Source organism: Ochotona curzoniae, unplaced genomic scaffold, assembly GCF_017591425.1.
Source record: "Ochotona curzoniae isolate NIBS_2020 unplaced genomic scaffold, NIBS_Ocur_1.0 scaffold_4701, whole genome shotgun sequence".
NCBI classification, from domain to species: domain Eukaryota; kingdom Metazoa; phylum Chordata; class Mammalia; order Lagomorpha; family Ochotonidae; genus Ochotona; species Ochotona curzoniae.
The window spans coordinates 1,342,931-1,359,589 of NW_024467122.1; the positions used below are offsets into that span (position 1 = coordinate 1,342,931).

A 16,659-nucleotide genomic window follows, 5' to 3' on the forward strand; every position below is an offset into this window, starting at 1 on the left:
CTTCCCCAGCAGTCACACACCCCAGCATCAGCTGTGGAGTCTCCAGCCAGGGACAGCTCCCTGGTCAGATACGCCTGCCACCTTCCCCAGCAGTCACACGCCCCAGCATCAGCTGTGGAGTCCCCAGCCAGGGACAGCTCCCTGGTTAGACATGCCTGCCGCCTTCCCCAGCAGTCACACATCCCAAGGTCAAGACCCCAGGCTGCCCCTCGGCATTTGAATTATCAGATACTGTTACCTTAGTCTTCATTCAGTGGGCTGGGCTGCGTGTATCTCCCCCAGCCACCTCTGACTGCAAGAACCCTCTCTGTATAAACACACACATCACTCTGTGTGTAACAACCAGATTTCCAGAAACACGGACTAAGAGCAGAGAATCAAAAGTGATGACTTGGTGGCCAACTGGGGTAACTCATAGGACCATGAATGATTTTTACATTTGAGATTTTGTGAAAAAATGAAAAAGACAGATACTATGCAACACGTAACGGTCTTAAGACACTACTGTTTTAGAGGCACCTGGCCACACGCCCTGTGGAGTCCAGTGGCAGGACCAGGGCTTGAGTAGTGTCCAGTCCAGGAAAGACAATGTGCGACGTTTGTCTGAAAGCACTTACGCAAACCCAGGCTTGTCAGCACAGGCGCTTCCTAGTGGGGGGCTCTGAGGGCACTTGTCTGTGGCCACCCAAGGCCAGGTGGCCAATGGCCAGGGCAGACCCAGGGCAGAGGCCTAGCAGAGAGGAGTGTCTGTGAGCCTGCAGCAGGCTGCTGGGCAGAGGCTGGGCCTGGTGCTGACAGACTCGGGGAGCAGGAAGTCTCAGAATCAGAGGACAGGGAAGACAACACGGCTGCCTCATACATCCGGGACTCTCTTTCCTGTGAGGACATGATTGGGATTACTGTCCCAGCAACGGCAACAGACAGGGGATGGAGCTGACAGGAAGCCAGGGCCACCCGCGAGTGCGGCCCTGCCCCACACGTGGCCGCGATTCTTACTGGCACAGGTGAAGGCTTCTTTGTTGATGAACGGCTTCGCACACTGGCTGCAGCTGATGGGGCCCACGACGGGGATGGGACTAAACGAGTGTCCGTTGATAGGTTTCTTATCTTTCTCCTTCTCCTTACTGTCTTTCTCCTTCTCTTTATTTTTCTCTTTCTCTTTTTCCTTTTCCTGTCAAAGAAAAACATCAACAGTTCAGAGAACACAGGAAAGTCTCTTCCATAACCACGCCCCCAGACAGCAGGTGGGCAGCAGCAGTCAGGGAATGGTCTAGGCTAGATGAGGAACCGGGCAAAACGAAATCAAGTGGTGAACCAGAGGACTGTCGTACAAAGCCCGAGGAATACTGGGCAGTCTGCCAGAGCCCCTTAGGGCTACTGCCACCAAGAGATGCCACATCCAACAATCAGCTCAAGAGAGGCTTCCGGCACCGCCTGCAGGGCCCCAAGGCGTGCACACAGGGGCAGAGCTCAGGGCCAGCTTCAGGCAGCGGGCATGTGTGCAGAGGAAGGAGGGCTCAAGCTGCTCTACACACCCACACTGAACCTTCCTCCTTTGCTCTGCCACACTGCAAAGCTTCTCCACCCCCCACAGCTCCAGTCTTTGCTGGTCAGCATACCAAGACCTACAAACCTACACCAGTGCTCACGCTGGGAGGACGACGCAGTCAGGCAGAAGAGGCCCAGCGGGGGAAGCAGCAGCTCTGAGGGGCAGAGGCCACAAGGAGGGCAGGAACATGAAAAATGACTTAGACCTGCCCCACCCTAAGAGAACTTGACAAAGCTCCCACAGTCACAAGCAGGGATGGGAAGAAACGTAACCCTTGGAGAGCTGGAGGAACAGTGATGACTGCTGGGGCTTGAAAAGAATATATCTAAAGCAGCCAGGGCCATCCTTGGCACCCAATGTCCCTGGGAGGCAGGGCTGGCGAGTGGACTCTGGGCTCTGCAGAGGCATTGCTGGGCACAGCACCTGCCAGCTGAACACGCACAGTGGACTTCACTGCCGCTCAACAAAGGAGCAGTGTGGCTTCCGGGCAGATGGCTGCGCTCCCCAACCACCACCACCACCACCAGCACCACGTCACAATGCTCCCTGCTCCTGTGGCACAAGTGTGTGGGCTGGGCACAAGCACCCACTTCACAACTGCCAGGGAAGTTCTGGACAGTTCCTTCATGCCAAGCACTGCGACAGGCAACTGCATGTGTTCCTCACAAATGACCCACACTCTGCACTCCGTTTTCCATCTAAGAGATGCAGTGTCTAACAATACACTTGAGACACACAGCAGGTGATGGCCAAGCCTGGGAGACCCAGCCCTGGGGATCACCAGCAGGGACAGAACCAGAGCCCAGGTCTCTTTCTGTTTCAAGCCCACTTGGTAGTCTAGAATGAAAACATTTATGGTTCACAGGAAGCCCTCTATTAGCATAATGTGCATGACAAAAACCTAAGAGTTCAACCACCGTGTTTAAAGTGTAAGAAATGCGGGCAGCGGAAGGAAGAAAAACAAACTTCTTCACTTACAAAACAGGAAGCTGCACTAAGCAAAAATTAGTAACTGCTGAAGTCTGCAGATGTCTAATAAAAACGGAGGAACATACACTCTATCCCCAAAACGAGAAAAAAACAAACCCAAACCCTGCAGTCTTAAAGATGAGTGCTGGCACTCAGCTGCACTGGCCGAGGGCTTTTCCACATAACAACCATCAAACCGGAGAACGCCAAAGCCCCGCTCCCCAACACTTGCAGTGCTGCCACGCTCTCTCAAGTCTCATAATGCTCTCCGAATCTCAATAGATCATAAGTCATTTTTCATCTTTTGCAAAAATCCAAAGTAGTTCTTCAAGGATAAAAGCAAAACAAACCGTGCTGTCTCCTCCAGTGTTTGTTAGAGTTTAGTGCTTAAAAGGAAGCCAGGCTCTTACCTCCCCAGGTTTGGGTCCTAAGAATCTCACTGTTATCAGGGGCACCTCAGGAAATCGACCCCATTTTCCCGACATGGTTTGGCCCCCATGCCAGGAAACACTCTCCCAAGAGGAGGGCTCATGCCCACCAGGCACAGCTCAGCAGTTGTCGCTGCCCTCTGCAGAAGACACCCCAAGAGGAAGCCGGAGACCAGTTGAGAAACGGAAGGAGGGCGGGCGGAGGCGGCCTGTCTCCTCACGACAGTCTTAACTACGAGAACACTAGTGGGGCTGAGGGACACAGGAAGTGAACTGCACCACCAGTGCAAGCAGGCACAGCTCATGCTGCAGCAGGGGGACTGTGGCAGCAGGCTGGACTCCGATCTGCCGGGAAGGACAGAGTCAGATAACACAGCCTCACTGCCGTTGCTGGTGCTCCCGTGGTGACTGGCTGGTCTGGAAGTCACCTCTTCCACGCTCCAACTGGATGCTATGAAAGCAGAATCGTGCAGCGCCGTGTTCTGGACCTGCCTCCTTTAATAATTGCAATTTAGCAACCAGAACATTCTAGACAACTGTGGCAACATGGCGTGATTAAACTGCCACAATGCAGATCCTTGCCCAGAGGGAGAATGGAGAGGAAATGTGCTGACAGGGACTTGAGCTCCCACCAGCCCCCAACTCCTCTGCGGGGTACCTTGGGAGCCTGACGGGCTCAGTGAGAGAAAGCGGGCAGTACAGGGCAGCAGCTGGGCAGTGGTCTGCCAGGGCACGTGGAAGCAGGGAGCTCCCACTGCCAGCCAAGTGCATCTCAAACACTTCCAACCAGCCTAGTGCTTCCAAGGCAGCAGCTTGGCAGCACGTAGGGAGCCAGGTCTGAAGGGATGCTCCACTTGCTGCATGAGTTCAGTCACTGCGTACGTGAGGCCCTAAACACTCCCTAGCAAGAAAGCTCACAGCGGAACAGCAACCCTTCCTGTTACATGTCCTGTTGAGGGTCCCTCCCCAACCCCTTAAAAAAAGTCAAAGAATCCCACTAATGATCGTGATCAAAATCCCTTAAACAATGTCTTTAAAAAGGAGGGGGAGGGGAGAGCAGGCCAAACACTCCTGGAGATGCAAGCCTCGTCAGGCAGGTGAACACCGTCAAGACTGTCCACCTCCGGCCACCGTTTACCAAGCTACGTGCAATGCAACTGGGCTGGTCACTATATGCTATTTTCACATAAACCTATCTATGATACTTTAAGGAAGCTGACATTTCCAAACCAATGGTAACACAACTCAGAATCACAACTGCCACATTAACATGCAGCAAATGCTTAAATTTTTCCTTGAAAAGGACACAGGTTACATTATTTGTAAAATGGATTACATGGTCTGTCACAGCAAGACATCAGTCTCACAGAAAATTCAGTCTTAACATCTTTAGCAACACCTTCAATTTTTACCAGTACAGAGAAATTCTATGATTCCATACAGACTCGTCGGGGTCACCCCGCCAAGCAGCGCTCCTGTCTCTGTGCTGCTGTCCGATGCAGGTGCATGGCACACCAGGGGAGGACACTGACCACAACACAAAACCACCTTATCTCTGGGCCAGTGCTGGGGTGTAGACAGGTTAACCCACTGTCTGTGCACCAGCACCTCATCTGGGTGCTGGCTGCTCCACATCCAGTCCAGCTCCCCACGAAGGTGCCTGGAAGAGCAGTGGAAGATGGTCCCAGCCCCTGGGCCCCTGGATCCATGTGGGAAACCTGGATGAAGTACCTGGCTCCTTGCTTCAGCCTGGCCCAGGTCCAGATGTTGCAACAATCTGGGGAGTCAACTAGCAGATGGAACATTTTTTTTCTTTGTAAATGTTTAAAATAAAGTTTAAACTCTCACATTTTCATTCTTACCTTAAACAGAAAAAAGCCAGTTTGTCTTACAGGTTTGGTAACGATCCGATTTAAAAGTTAACTACGGTGACAGACAGGTTAATACGCTGCAACGCACGTGCATGCTGGGGGACTGGGAAGCGCCTGGCTCCCGGCCTGCTGTGGCCAGGGCGGAGTAAGCTAATGGACAGCAGAGCTCTGTCCTACATCTAACCCAGTCTCTCTAATGAATAAACACATCTTGAAAAAAAAAACAAAAAACGGTAACTTCTTTAGCTAGTTGGCTGCTGGGGCACTCCGAGGACCTGCTCGTGGGAAGCACACCGCCTCTAGGCTGCAGAGCTCTCGGAGACCAAACCTCCAAGCCACGTGTGAAGGAAGGAGGACGAACCTGGAGGAACGGGGCGGGGAGAAGTCAGCTGGCAGGTCAGCTGCTGCTGCAGTGATGAGAGACCCGACACAGGCCACTTCTGCTATCTATCTCCTTCTCCTGGCAAACAGCAGTCCGTGAAATTACAAATGCTTAAAGGAGGATGAAGAGAAAAGCATAAAGCATTCAGAAACAGACTTGAGAGCAAGCAGGAAAGTTGGGCACTACATGCCAGGAGCCCTCCTTGCCCTGGGCCAGCCCTGCGACCTAAGGCTCACTTCTCCAAGCTTTGCTTGAAGATACAGAAGTCAAGACCAGACCTTCCTGAAGGAGGGGCTCTTGGTGTGGGTGTCACCTCAGCACCAAGATTACTCACGAGCCACGCATTGTGCCACTGGGGGAAGGACACAAAGGGACTCCATTATTTACTGATAGTTTAAAACAAAACAAAAACCAAACACATCCTGAACTCATTCAAAATCAATCATAAATGTTTCAAAGTCAAGATGACGAGCTCTTAGGTACTTGGGAGCATACAGGCAGGAGGCTCTCGGCAATACTTTGCTTGTAGCAATCTGCCGGGGGGATTTCCTCCACTGACCCCACAAGGACAAGAGAGACAGGGAAAGCCGCATTCGAAGCTTCGCTGCCAATATGTGGACTACCAGTGAGCATTCTAAACTCCTTGACCTTAATTTTTTGGAAAACAATTACAAACCAAGGCCAAATATGTACTAATATTTCACCGTGCCTGGGCCAGGCAGGGCTCGCTGGACTGTGCGTCTCCCTGGTTGCCACTTTGCTCTGTCCTGGCTGGCAGAGGATGAGCAAGTACACTGTTGTTCTTTGAAGTCTATAGAACTGGGGAGAACGGAGCAGTCCCTGCATTTGTGTTTAGTTCCTTCTTTTTATTTTTTAAGATTTATTTTTATTGGAAAGACATAAAAAAGGGAGATACACAGAGAAAGATCCTCCATCCACTGGTTCACTCCCCAAGTGGCCGCAATGGCCAAAGCTGAGTTGATCTGAAGCCAGGAGCCAGGGGCCTCTTCCAGGTTTCCCATGCGGTTACAGAGTCCCAAGGCTTTGGACTATCCTCTAGTAATTTCCCAGGCCACAAGCAAGGAGCTGAATGGGAAGTGGAGCAGCCAGGACTCGAACTGGCACCCATGTGCAATCCCAGCACTTGTATTTAGTCACTGAGCTGTTGTGCTGGCCTTATTCCCTCATCTTGAACCCTGTTTGTAAATACATGAGCATGTGTTCACATGTGTACACAAATGTACAAACAGTGATTCCTTGCAAGAGCCTCCATTTAAGGGTTTCAAATTTGTCCTTATTTACTGTATTTTATTGAAGGGTGTGTCAGCAGGGAACGAAATATAGGCAAAGTTGGAGGCAGAAGGCTTTTGCTTCTGATTTGAGATGTAATCCACTTTGGTTTAAAATTGAGAATCAGTATAAGAAAACTAACTTCATTTTTTTCCCATTAAAATAGACTTCTTTAGAAAAGTAAGAATACATTAGTCAAAACAGAATTACCTCTCTCTGTGGTTCTTTCAACAGATTATTTTCCTTATATCTGGAAGAGCTAAAATGAGCACGTAAAACTGCCGCCGTCAACATCAACCACTGGAGGCTACATTCTGTTCCTAACTAGAAACAGATCTAGCAATTAAAACTAACTTGATCTTCAAATTTCTTCTTCTTTTCTGAGGGGTCATCTGCCTTCCTCGTGTTTTCTGCCGTCAATTCCTAGCGGGCAGGGACTCGGCCAGTGCGTAGCCAGGAGTCAGGAACGTGATGCACACGTCTGTGGGTGGCAGTGATCCATGCGTGCCACGGCCAGCTGGCTCCAAAGGAGCGCATCAGCAGGGAGTGGAGCCAGGCGGGATGTGGGTTTCCCAACCGCTACAAGAAACACCCAGTGCCCCCCTTCTATGACATCTGAAAGCAAAAACATTCTGCCTATTTATTTTTCGTTTTGCTTCAAAGAGGCAGAGAGACGGAGAGATTTTCCATGCATTGATTCATTCTCCAAGTGACACGACAACAGGGCTGAGTGAGGCTGTGTTCACCGGGCTTCTACTCAGGGGACAGGGACTCTGACACGTGACCCACCCTCACAGGCTGTCACCCACCACAAACAGCAGAGGAAGCTGCCTCAGCAGGGCCCGGGTCAGGGTTCCTACCAGACTTCCCCACACAGGATGTGGCATCCCCAGCACCACCTGGAGTTTATGCCAAGCATTGATCTGTGCTGCGACATCACATACCTGTCACTGCTGTAAGTGCTGCGGGTGCAAGCAGGGGACCCTATGTCAACATCCTCTCCACACGTGGGGAGCTCTCCCTGGGTGCATGGACTACCTGTGTGTGTGTGATGAGGGTGCTGGAAGCTAAGGGCTCAAGGAAAGTTCTCAGCACACACAGGACAAGCTCACCAAGGGTGGCACCTCTTGTGTCTACTTAGTGTGGCTTTTCACCCAAGGTCAGGGTTCTTTGACCCGTTCCCATGAGCTTATTTCTATTGGGGTCCCCCTTACTAAGCTCTGGGGGCGCACAGGCTGTGACGGGGTGGTCCAAGGAAGGCTGACCGTCACAGGGCAGAGCTCTCAGGGATACTTACTTTGCTCTTCTTACCGCTGCTGGACATTTTATTCTTGATGTAGCTGAACGTACGACTGACCTTCGTTCCACTCTTCCATTCAACATCTTTCTTGGGAGGGTAGCTTTCTTCTATTATGCTAAACAAAATAAGAAGAGAAACCTGTTTTTAGGGATTGGAGAAGTTGAATGGCCAGAAGTGGATGGAGACTGGAAACTGGCTTGGATTTCATGCAATATCTGAGGACAGCGAGGGCCACATCCCCTGCAGCCCACTGCCAAGACCCTGCTGAGTTCTCTTCTATCAATCTTCCTTCATGCTGCAATTATGGATCACATGCTAAAAAGATCCTGTCAGTTACTCATTAATTATTTCACCTGAGACTTCTTAATCTAAAACAGTACTCAGTCTAACAAACAGGAAAAGAAAATCCCACTCAGCAAGGACGGATGCAGTCCCTGTCACCAGCCACCAACCCAGGAAGGCTCCCCGCTGACCAAGCACCTAGTTCCTCACCACTAGAGGTCTCCCATGCCTTCCAGGACTTGGACACCAAACAGGGGGCTGGGGGTGGTCCTGCAGCCCTGCTGTCTGAGGAGAGCATACACAGGGCATGCAGCAGGCCAACTGGAGGCAGAGCATATGCACAGAGAGCTGTAAAGATCCAGGCTGCCTGGTTCCACGCAGTGCAACAGCATCCATGCTGAGTCAGCTTTGATACTTGGAACACTCACGGAGCCCCTCTGCCTGCAGAGGTCTGGGTGTGAGCCAGAGCAGGCTGCTATATGGACAGGAAATCCCCTTCCAGGACTGGGTTTGGGGGATGTGGCCGAAAGGCAGCAGCATGGGGATGGCCTGGACTCCCAGTTGGTGCTGTTGTGTGAAAAGGCAGACTTGGAAAGAGCGCATCACAGCCCAGCTCCCAGAAGCTGCGAGACACTGCAGTTGGGGTCCTGGACCCCACAAGCAGCAAAAGGCAGCAGCGAGTTCCTGCCGTGGGGAGCCCTGCTCACCGGCATGAGGAGGGCACTGCACTGCACACACTGGCACAGAACAGCCTCACTCTGAGTAGCGAGGACCAAGGCAGCACCGTACAATGCAGACACAGAGCACTTCACAAGCTCTTTCAGAGACACAAGATAGATTTTTTTTGGGGGGGGGGGCAAAAATTCTGCAATCCACAGATACAGGGACCTTCAGGTAGCTGTGTGCTACGTGCATTACGGAAAAAAACTATGCCCAAATTTAAACAATTCTGCACCCAAATCAACACCTTTCAAATGTGTATGCTATGAACTTTTTGAAGCAGCCTAATATTTACACATTACCACAGAAATTGTTAAACCCAGAAATTTGAAATCAGCAGAAGCAAAGCATGTACAAACTCAGAGTAACATGTATATGTGTGCCCCACATGAACCTTCATCATGAAAACAGGGGAGACTTCCACGGGATCACAGGGGAGTGCTCTCATAGGCTGAGAACTCTGAGGTCAGGCACTTCCTACTGGATCTCCCACACAGGATTGGAGCAGCCCAGAACCCTCCTCAGAGGGTCACACTGGAACAGCCAGGAGCCCCGGGTGGTCCTCAGAGATAAAAGAGTTATAAATTTCCTTCTGGACCCAGGAGAGGAGCTTTCTCTGGTCCTTACTTAGTTCTAACTTTGCCTCCCCCCATTCTCTCTTGCACTGGCTATCAGGGGTCACTCAGGAGCCTCCACATTAGCTCAGAAAGACAGACTAATATAGAAAGCTTTGGACAGACAGGAAGAAGTCAGCTGGCCTGTCCTAGCTCAGCCTGGACCTTTCCGGTCAGGCCCCGACGTGGCATTTCCTAGACCTCACCAGGTAGGATGTGGGAGAGTTCATTTGCTAAGTTATGGAGGGTTTCTCTGCTCACCCGCCTAGGACTGTTCTACTCTTCAATGATTAATACATGGCTTGCAAGAGTTATAAGTCTGGATTATCCCCAAATGCACCAAGTTCTGTAAAATCCTGCTGCAGCAGCAGGAATGACTGAGAATGCCCAAGGCAATGATTCGGTCTAGTCATTCCTGCAGACTTACCCTCAAGAACTCAGGGCCCCGCGGAGCCCAGCTCAGCGCACTTCCTCAGGGGCCCCGAGCCACGCGGCTTCCATCCTTCCATTCTGGGAAAAAGGAGTGCCCAGGTGTGCGTACTTACCTCTCAGTCACACGAGCGCTGGGGTGGGGGAAGGAGTGTGAGCCTGGAAGACAAGAGGCATAGGATGTGTCAACATCGGGGCCTCATCCTGGCACAGTCAGATGCCTTCTACACCCAACGACACGGCCGCATCGGACACAGAGTCGCCAAGGCCATGCACGCTGCCGCCGCCTTCTAAAGATTAACCTGAACCCTTTAGATCAGTAAGAAGGGAATGAATTCCTTATAAAAAAATAAACTTAATCTTGGATTCAAGTAGCTGAAAACCTCCGGATCCATTTTCTTGCAAGTGCTTACACATGCACACGTACGTGCAGGTGCTGCTCAATGTCTGCGCCATCCAGGCCTGACCCTAAGAACACAGGCAGGCAAGCTCCCGTCGGCCACTGCTGGTCCTGCTCTCAGGCAGGCAAGCTCCCGTCGGCCACTGCTGGTCCTGCTCTCAGGCAGGCAAGCTTCCACTGGCCACTGCTGGTCCTGCTCTCAGGCAGGCAAGCTTCCACTGGCCACTGCTGGTCCTGCTCTCAGGCAGGCAAGCTCCCACTGGTCACTGCTGATCCTGCTCTCAGGCAGGCAAGCTCCCACTGGCCACTGCTGGTCCTGCTCTCAGGCCGCTATGCTAGGCATCTGGCTAGTGAGTCACTTGCACTCTCTTGAGAATTCCCAGAAACAGTCTACCGAAGAAGAAAGCATTAGAGCTGGCTTTACATGTTGGCGCCATCACCAGTTATGGGTCACAATGCAGGGTTTCAGCTCCTAGTCTGGGAAGTGAGAGGCAGGGACAGCGCGTCTTCCAGGTGAAGATGAGAAAACACGCACAGATGCATCTTTGTAACTGCGGACGCAGGCTGCTAGAGACCCCAAGGCAAGTCAGATAGCACGTCACGAAGCACAAACACCAGGGAACACGTCAGTGAGGTCTGAGTCACCCAGGAGTTAAGTCACAACCCACCGATTTCACAAAGCACGTGTGCGTGGACATGCAGGAAAGTAAACAGCACCGCTCACACAGCAGCGTGCCCTGTGACAGCCGGCACCACAGTGCACGCTCAGCCCCTCAGCACCTGACCCACTCACTCCCCAAAGGTTCCAAGCTGCAGAAAAATACGTTTAAATAACCAGCAGGTGGGTATAACTCCCAGCAAACACAAAAACAAATCCCAAGTCTTCCGAAGCCTGCTGCTCCTCAGCACGTACCTCACCACTAAACGCTGACAGCAGCTGCGAGGCAAAAAGCCGCAAATCAGGGGCAGGGTGCCTCAGCCGAGCTCCCACCTCTGCATGTCTCAGGTGTCGGAACTAGCAGCGTTTCAACCCTAGTGTACTTATTTTTAAAAGACTGTATTTACTATAAGAGTTATAAGAAGGGAGGAAAATTCGTCCTTTGGGGATTGACTTATTTCAGAGGAAACACTTTAATGGTTGGGACTATTTGGCTGCAAATTGAATAATTTCACTCTTTTTTAACAGCCAAGCACTATTCCATGGAGGAGATGTACCACACTTTCTTTAACCACTCCTTTTTGGATGGGCATCTGGGTTGTTTCCATGTCTTTGCTATTATAGATTGTGCTGCTGTAAAGATAGGATTACGGATGCCTTTCTCACATGCAGTTTTCATTTTCTTTGGATATGTTCCTAGGAGGAGCATAGCTGGGTCATATGACAGGTTTATTTGGAGTTCTCGAAGCACTCTTCGTGCTGATTTCCACAGTGGTTGTTCAAGCCTACACTGCCACCAGCAGCGAAGAAAGGTACCTTCCCTCCACCTCCACACCAGCAGGTGTTGTGAGTAGAGTTCTGAATGTAGGCCAACCTCCTTGAAGTTAGGCAGAAGCTCAATGTTGTTTTCATTTATATTCCCTAACAGCTAGGGAGCCTGAGCATCTTTTCATATGTTTGGTAACCATTTGAATTATTCTGAAAAACATCTGTTCATTTCCTTTGCCCTCCTCTTCAGTTTTTGTTTGTCTTTACTGTCCCTGGGTTTCTGGGTTTCCCTGCATTCTGGATTACTCTATTGGATGAGTAGTGTGTAATGATTTTGTCCTACTCTTGGTTTCTTCTTCGCTTTGTTGTTTCCTTTGCCATACAGAGGCTTCTTATGTAGTCCATTTGTTTATGTTGGCGTTGCCTGCCTGTGCTTTTGGCATCTTTTTCAAGAACTCTTTCCTCATTCCTATATCTTGCAGAGAACTTCCAATGTTTGCCTTTAATAGTTTGATGGCTTCTGGGTGCAGATTTAGGTCTTTGATCCGTTTAGAGATGATTTTTATATGAGGTGACAGGAGGGAGGCCTTGTCTCTCCCCTCTGCAGGCTGCTATCCAGTTGTCCCAGGAGCATTTGTGGAAGGGCCCAGGCTTTTCCCTGCATTGTTTCCAGTTCTCTTGTTGAAGATTAGTTGACTATACATGCGTGGGCTCCTTCTGGTGTTTCTATTCTGTTGTGTTGATCTTCTTCTCTGTTTCTGTACCTGTACCAGACTGTTTTGATGACCACTGCTCTGTAGTACGTCTTTAAGTCTGGAATTGTGATTCCTCCAGCTTGATTTTTATTCTTCAGGATAGTTTGAGCAATTTGTGGTCTCTTGTGTTTCCAGATGAACTTTTGTACCTTCTTTTCTAAGAATGCCGTTGGGATTTTGATTGGGATTGCACTGAATCTGTATATTACTTTTTATAATATGGTCATTTTGATTATGTTGACCCTGCCGATCCAGGAACATGGTAAGGTTCTCCATCTTTTAATGTCTTCTATTTCTTTCTTTCTTTCTTTTTTAATGTTTTATAGTTTTCATCATAGAGGTCTTCCACATATTTAGTTAGCTTAATTCCTACGTATTTAAGATTCCTCTCCTCTATTTTAAAGGGGGCTGTATTTACAATCTTTGTCAGCCTTGGAATTATTTGTGTACACTAGTGCCATCAATTTGCGTTCACTAATTTTGTATCCTGCTACTCTGCCAAAGTCTCTTATGAGTTCCAACAGTCTCTTGACTGAGTCTTTGGGTTCTCCTAAGTAGAGAATCGTTGTCATCTGTAAATAGAGATAATTTCAATTCCTCATTTCCAATTTGAATTCCTTTAATTTCTTTTTCTTGCCTAATAGTCTGGCAAAGACTTCCAATACTATATTGAACAGCCATATGTCCTCTCTGATATAAGGCAACCTTAACGCAAATTGTAAGATCAACAGCCCTTTCAATACCGCTTTTGCTGCAACCCATGGGTTTTGATATTATTTTGAATTTCATTTCTTCAAAACAGTTGCTTTTCTCTTACTAAGTCCTTCACTGACTCACAGATCACACAGTAGCATTCTGCGTTTTCTTTTTCAACTCTTCATTAGTACATTTGCTATTCAGTAGCACGTTACTTAACTCCACGGTGTTGTAAATCCTTTTTCTTTACTCCTACTATTGATTTTGTTCCATAGCTTCTCATTTAAGCAAATGTATAAAGACTATCATATCCAGTTGTAAAGATACAATGCAGTATGCATTTCTACTTCCTGACTAAAAATGGACTCCCAATAAAACTGTTAAATGTATCTTGACAATAGGATGCAGGATTGTCTGTCATTGCCTGTATCGGGACACATTTAAATAACAGAAGGATGGACCTACGACTGCTGAGCAAGTACTATACTATTATAATAATATGGAGGAAACCAGTTGAGGGAGGGAATTTGGGGAGGGGTTAGGTGAAAGCCCAGAGCCCATGGAATTGTACTGTGAAATCCAAAATGAAATAGAAGAGGGAAAAAAGTGGAGGGAGAAAAGGAGAAAGAGATGGAAAGGGAGAAAGGGGGAGAGAAAAAGAGAGAGAGGGGGAGGGAGAGAGAGAGGGGGAGGGAGAGAAAGAGAGGGAGGGAGAGAGAGGGAGAGAGAGAGAGAGGGAGGGAGAAAGAGGGAGAGAGAGAGAGAGGAAGGGAGAGAGAGAGGGAGGGGGAGAGAGAGAGAGGGAGGGAGAGAGAGGGAGAGAGAGAGAGAGGAAGGGAGAGAGAGAGGGAGGGAAAGGGAGGGAGAAAGAAGGAGAAAGAGGGAGGGAGAGAGAGAGGGAGGGAAAGGGAGGGAGAAAGAAGGGGAAAGAGAGGGGGAGAGAGAGGAAGAGAGGGAGAAAGTGAAAGAGGGAGAGGGAAGGGGAGAGAGGGAGGGGAGACAGAGGGAGGGAGAGAGGGAAGCAGGAAGAGAGGGAGAGGAGGGAACCCAGAGGGAGAAACCATGCATATACTGGTTAATCCAGGACTTGAACAGGCAACCATGTGGCATGCCAACACTGCAGGCAGTAGCTTCCTTCACTGCACCACAACACTGCCCAACCTTAGTGTATTCTTTAAAAACTTAGATTCATTTATGTTGGTGGCTTTAAATGGAAACACAGCCTTAATGACAAACACAGTAGTAAACTCTCTCAAGCTGTCAAATACTAATATGCATTTAGCAGTTGACTAGCAATTTACCACTACAGAAATATGAATAAAAAATGTATAAAGCAGAAAAACCCAAACCAACACAAAAGATCACCAAGAGTAACCAAACAGCAGGTTTCTGGGGAATGACCAAAAATTAAAAAGCAAAATATTGTTGGGAACTGGGAGATTCTGTGACTCCTATGAGAACTTCCGCTTTCTCACTACTGAGATTTCATTTAGAGCCTTTGACCCATTAGATGTGGCTCCAAAAACAGCAATTAATCCGCAATTCCTCCCCGTGAAATTCCTAAACTGTCGCCAGGTTTTCAGAGCATCTAGGAATATGAAACCAGTACTGTTACTTCCACTACAAAATCACTACGCTCGAGGTCACACGCATTCCTGTGGGCCCCACGCGCAGGCAGTTGACTTGGGATCAACAGATGGACAAGGTCACATCAAGTTGTCCCCATGCAACCTGGCTCCACCAGCTGCTGTAGGCACAGTCTCCACACCGAGGCTTCCAGAAAACACAGGTCAGCACAGCAAGGCGCTCCAGGTCCTCTGCAATCATGTGGCTACATGCTGCACCCCTCCTGCCGTTTCTTCGCTTTTTCAGTGCAGAGAATCCTCACTGAGACTTACGAGTTTAAGGAACACATTTAAAAAAAACATCCAATATCTCAATGAGGAGTTTCTTCAAGCTTCTCCTTCAGGGTTCCACCATGCCAGCCTGGTGGTATGAGGTGGCAGTGCCCGTGAGCATTAAATGTAGCTCCAGGTGACCCTGTGGTAGTTCCTGTGAATATCCGGCCAGCTACTTCTCGACGCATCACAGACACTGGGGTGAAACGTCCTTGAGTTCCCTGAACACCCCAAGTTCCCATGGATTTTGACAACTCTCCTCCCTTCAAAATGGGCATAGCATTAATATCTATTTTTCAGGTAAGTATTAAGAGGAAACAATATACTGAACCCTGGTAAATACTTCCATTTAAAACTAAGTCAACTGAACTCTGTGTGACCGCACGTAAGGGACTTCCCCTCCAGGTGAACCCAGTGGCCCAAGCGACACATCAACAGTCAGGAAGTGCTAAACAACTAGGGGCTCACTCGTCGGAATATTTTATGGCTGTTAAGATTTATCTATTTACTTGAAAGGCAGAGACAGACGGAGATCTTCCACCTGCTGGCTCCTCCCAAGCAGACCCAGGCAGAGCCAGGGCAAGGCTCAAGTCAAGAACTGGGGTCTGGACCTACCACAGAGCGGCGGGGCAAAGGGCTTGAGTCATTTGTCACGGCTTTCCCAAGTCCATTAGTAGGGAGTTGGATCGAAAAGGGAGCAGCAGTGACTCAAACCAGCACTCACACTGGGTGATGACATTAAAATGTGGTTTAAAATGCGGTACCACAATGTCTGCTCCAAGCATAAGAATTTTCATATGCTTCACTCATAAAACCAGATGCATGACATAAAAGCAGTTTATTATTCAATATTAGGAAAAGGTTTTCCTGGGGCCAGCATTGTAACATGGCAGGCAAAAGTGCTGCTTGTGCCAGCAGCATCCCACACGGGCACAAGCTCATACCCTGGTTACCCCAGTTCCAACTCCCGCTAACAGCCTGGGAAAAGCACTGGAAAGATTTTCTAAGTGTTTGGGCCATCTCAAGTTCTGTGGGAAACCTGGGTGACACACCTGGCTCCTGGGCGTGGCCTGGCCCATTCCTGATTGACCCCTGCAGTAATCTAGGGCTTGTACCAACAGATGGAAAAGCTCTCTCCCTCGCTATCTCTTTGGCTTTCAAATAAACAAATCATTTTCTTAAGAAAAGGTTTTCCCATTGAAACAGAAACACAGACTATGACGCAAACAGCACACAAGCAAGGACAGCGACTCTCCTGACGGTGACATTTGCCGCTCTTCCCACTTAACCGCAGCCCGCACACCTACCCTGAGCACAGGTCTCACGCGTGTCGCACGCTCTGCACACCCCATGTCCTCCTGGCTAAGGGAGCACTCTTTCTAAGTTAGGTATTACAAAGTAAGTATGTATTTATCTGAAACAGTTTACCAAAAAGCTGAAAGTTTAAAACAGAGTTCAAAGGAGAAAAAAAAATGTATTAACCCCCAAATCCTTGTTCGCAGGGCATTAGCGCAAAGGACACATCTCTCTATTTAGTTACTGATAAAGAGAGAGAAAGAGAAAAGTTCCATCTAAGCTTCATGCCTCCCATGCCCAAAACACATGGGGTGGACGAAGTCTCCATGTCCTTGCACCTCTACTGCTCCCTCC

At 49.1% G+C, this 16,659-nt stretch overlaps 1 protein-coding gene across 1 annotated transcript in view; it reads right to left on the reverse strand.

Annotated features, from left to right (window-relative positions):
• The window catches only part of AKAP13 (A-kinase anchoring protein 13), a 99,325-nt gene that overhangs the window by 33,841 nt on the left and 48,825 nt on the right, over window positions 1-16,659 (reverse strand). Inside the window, exons 9-11 of the mRNA XM_040969773.1 lie at window positions 9,951-9,993; window positions 7,787-7,904; window positions 997-1,171 (exon numbers count right to left, since the gene is read on the reverse strand). Of these exons, the coding sequence (XP_040825707.1) occupies window positions 997-1,171; window positions 7,787-7,904; window positions 9,951-9,993 (336 nt within the window). The remainder of the gene's footprint in view (window positions 1-996; window positions 1,172-7,786; window positions 7,905-9,950; window positions 9,994-16,659) is intronic.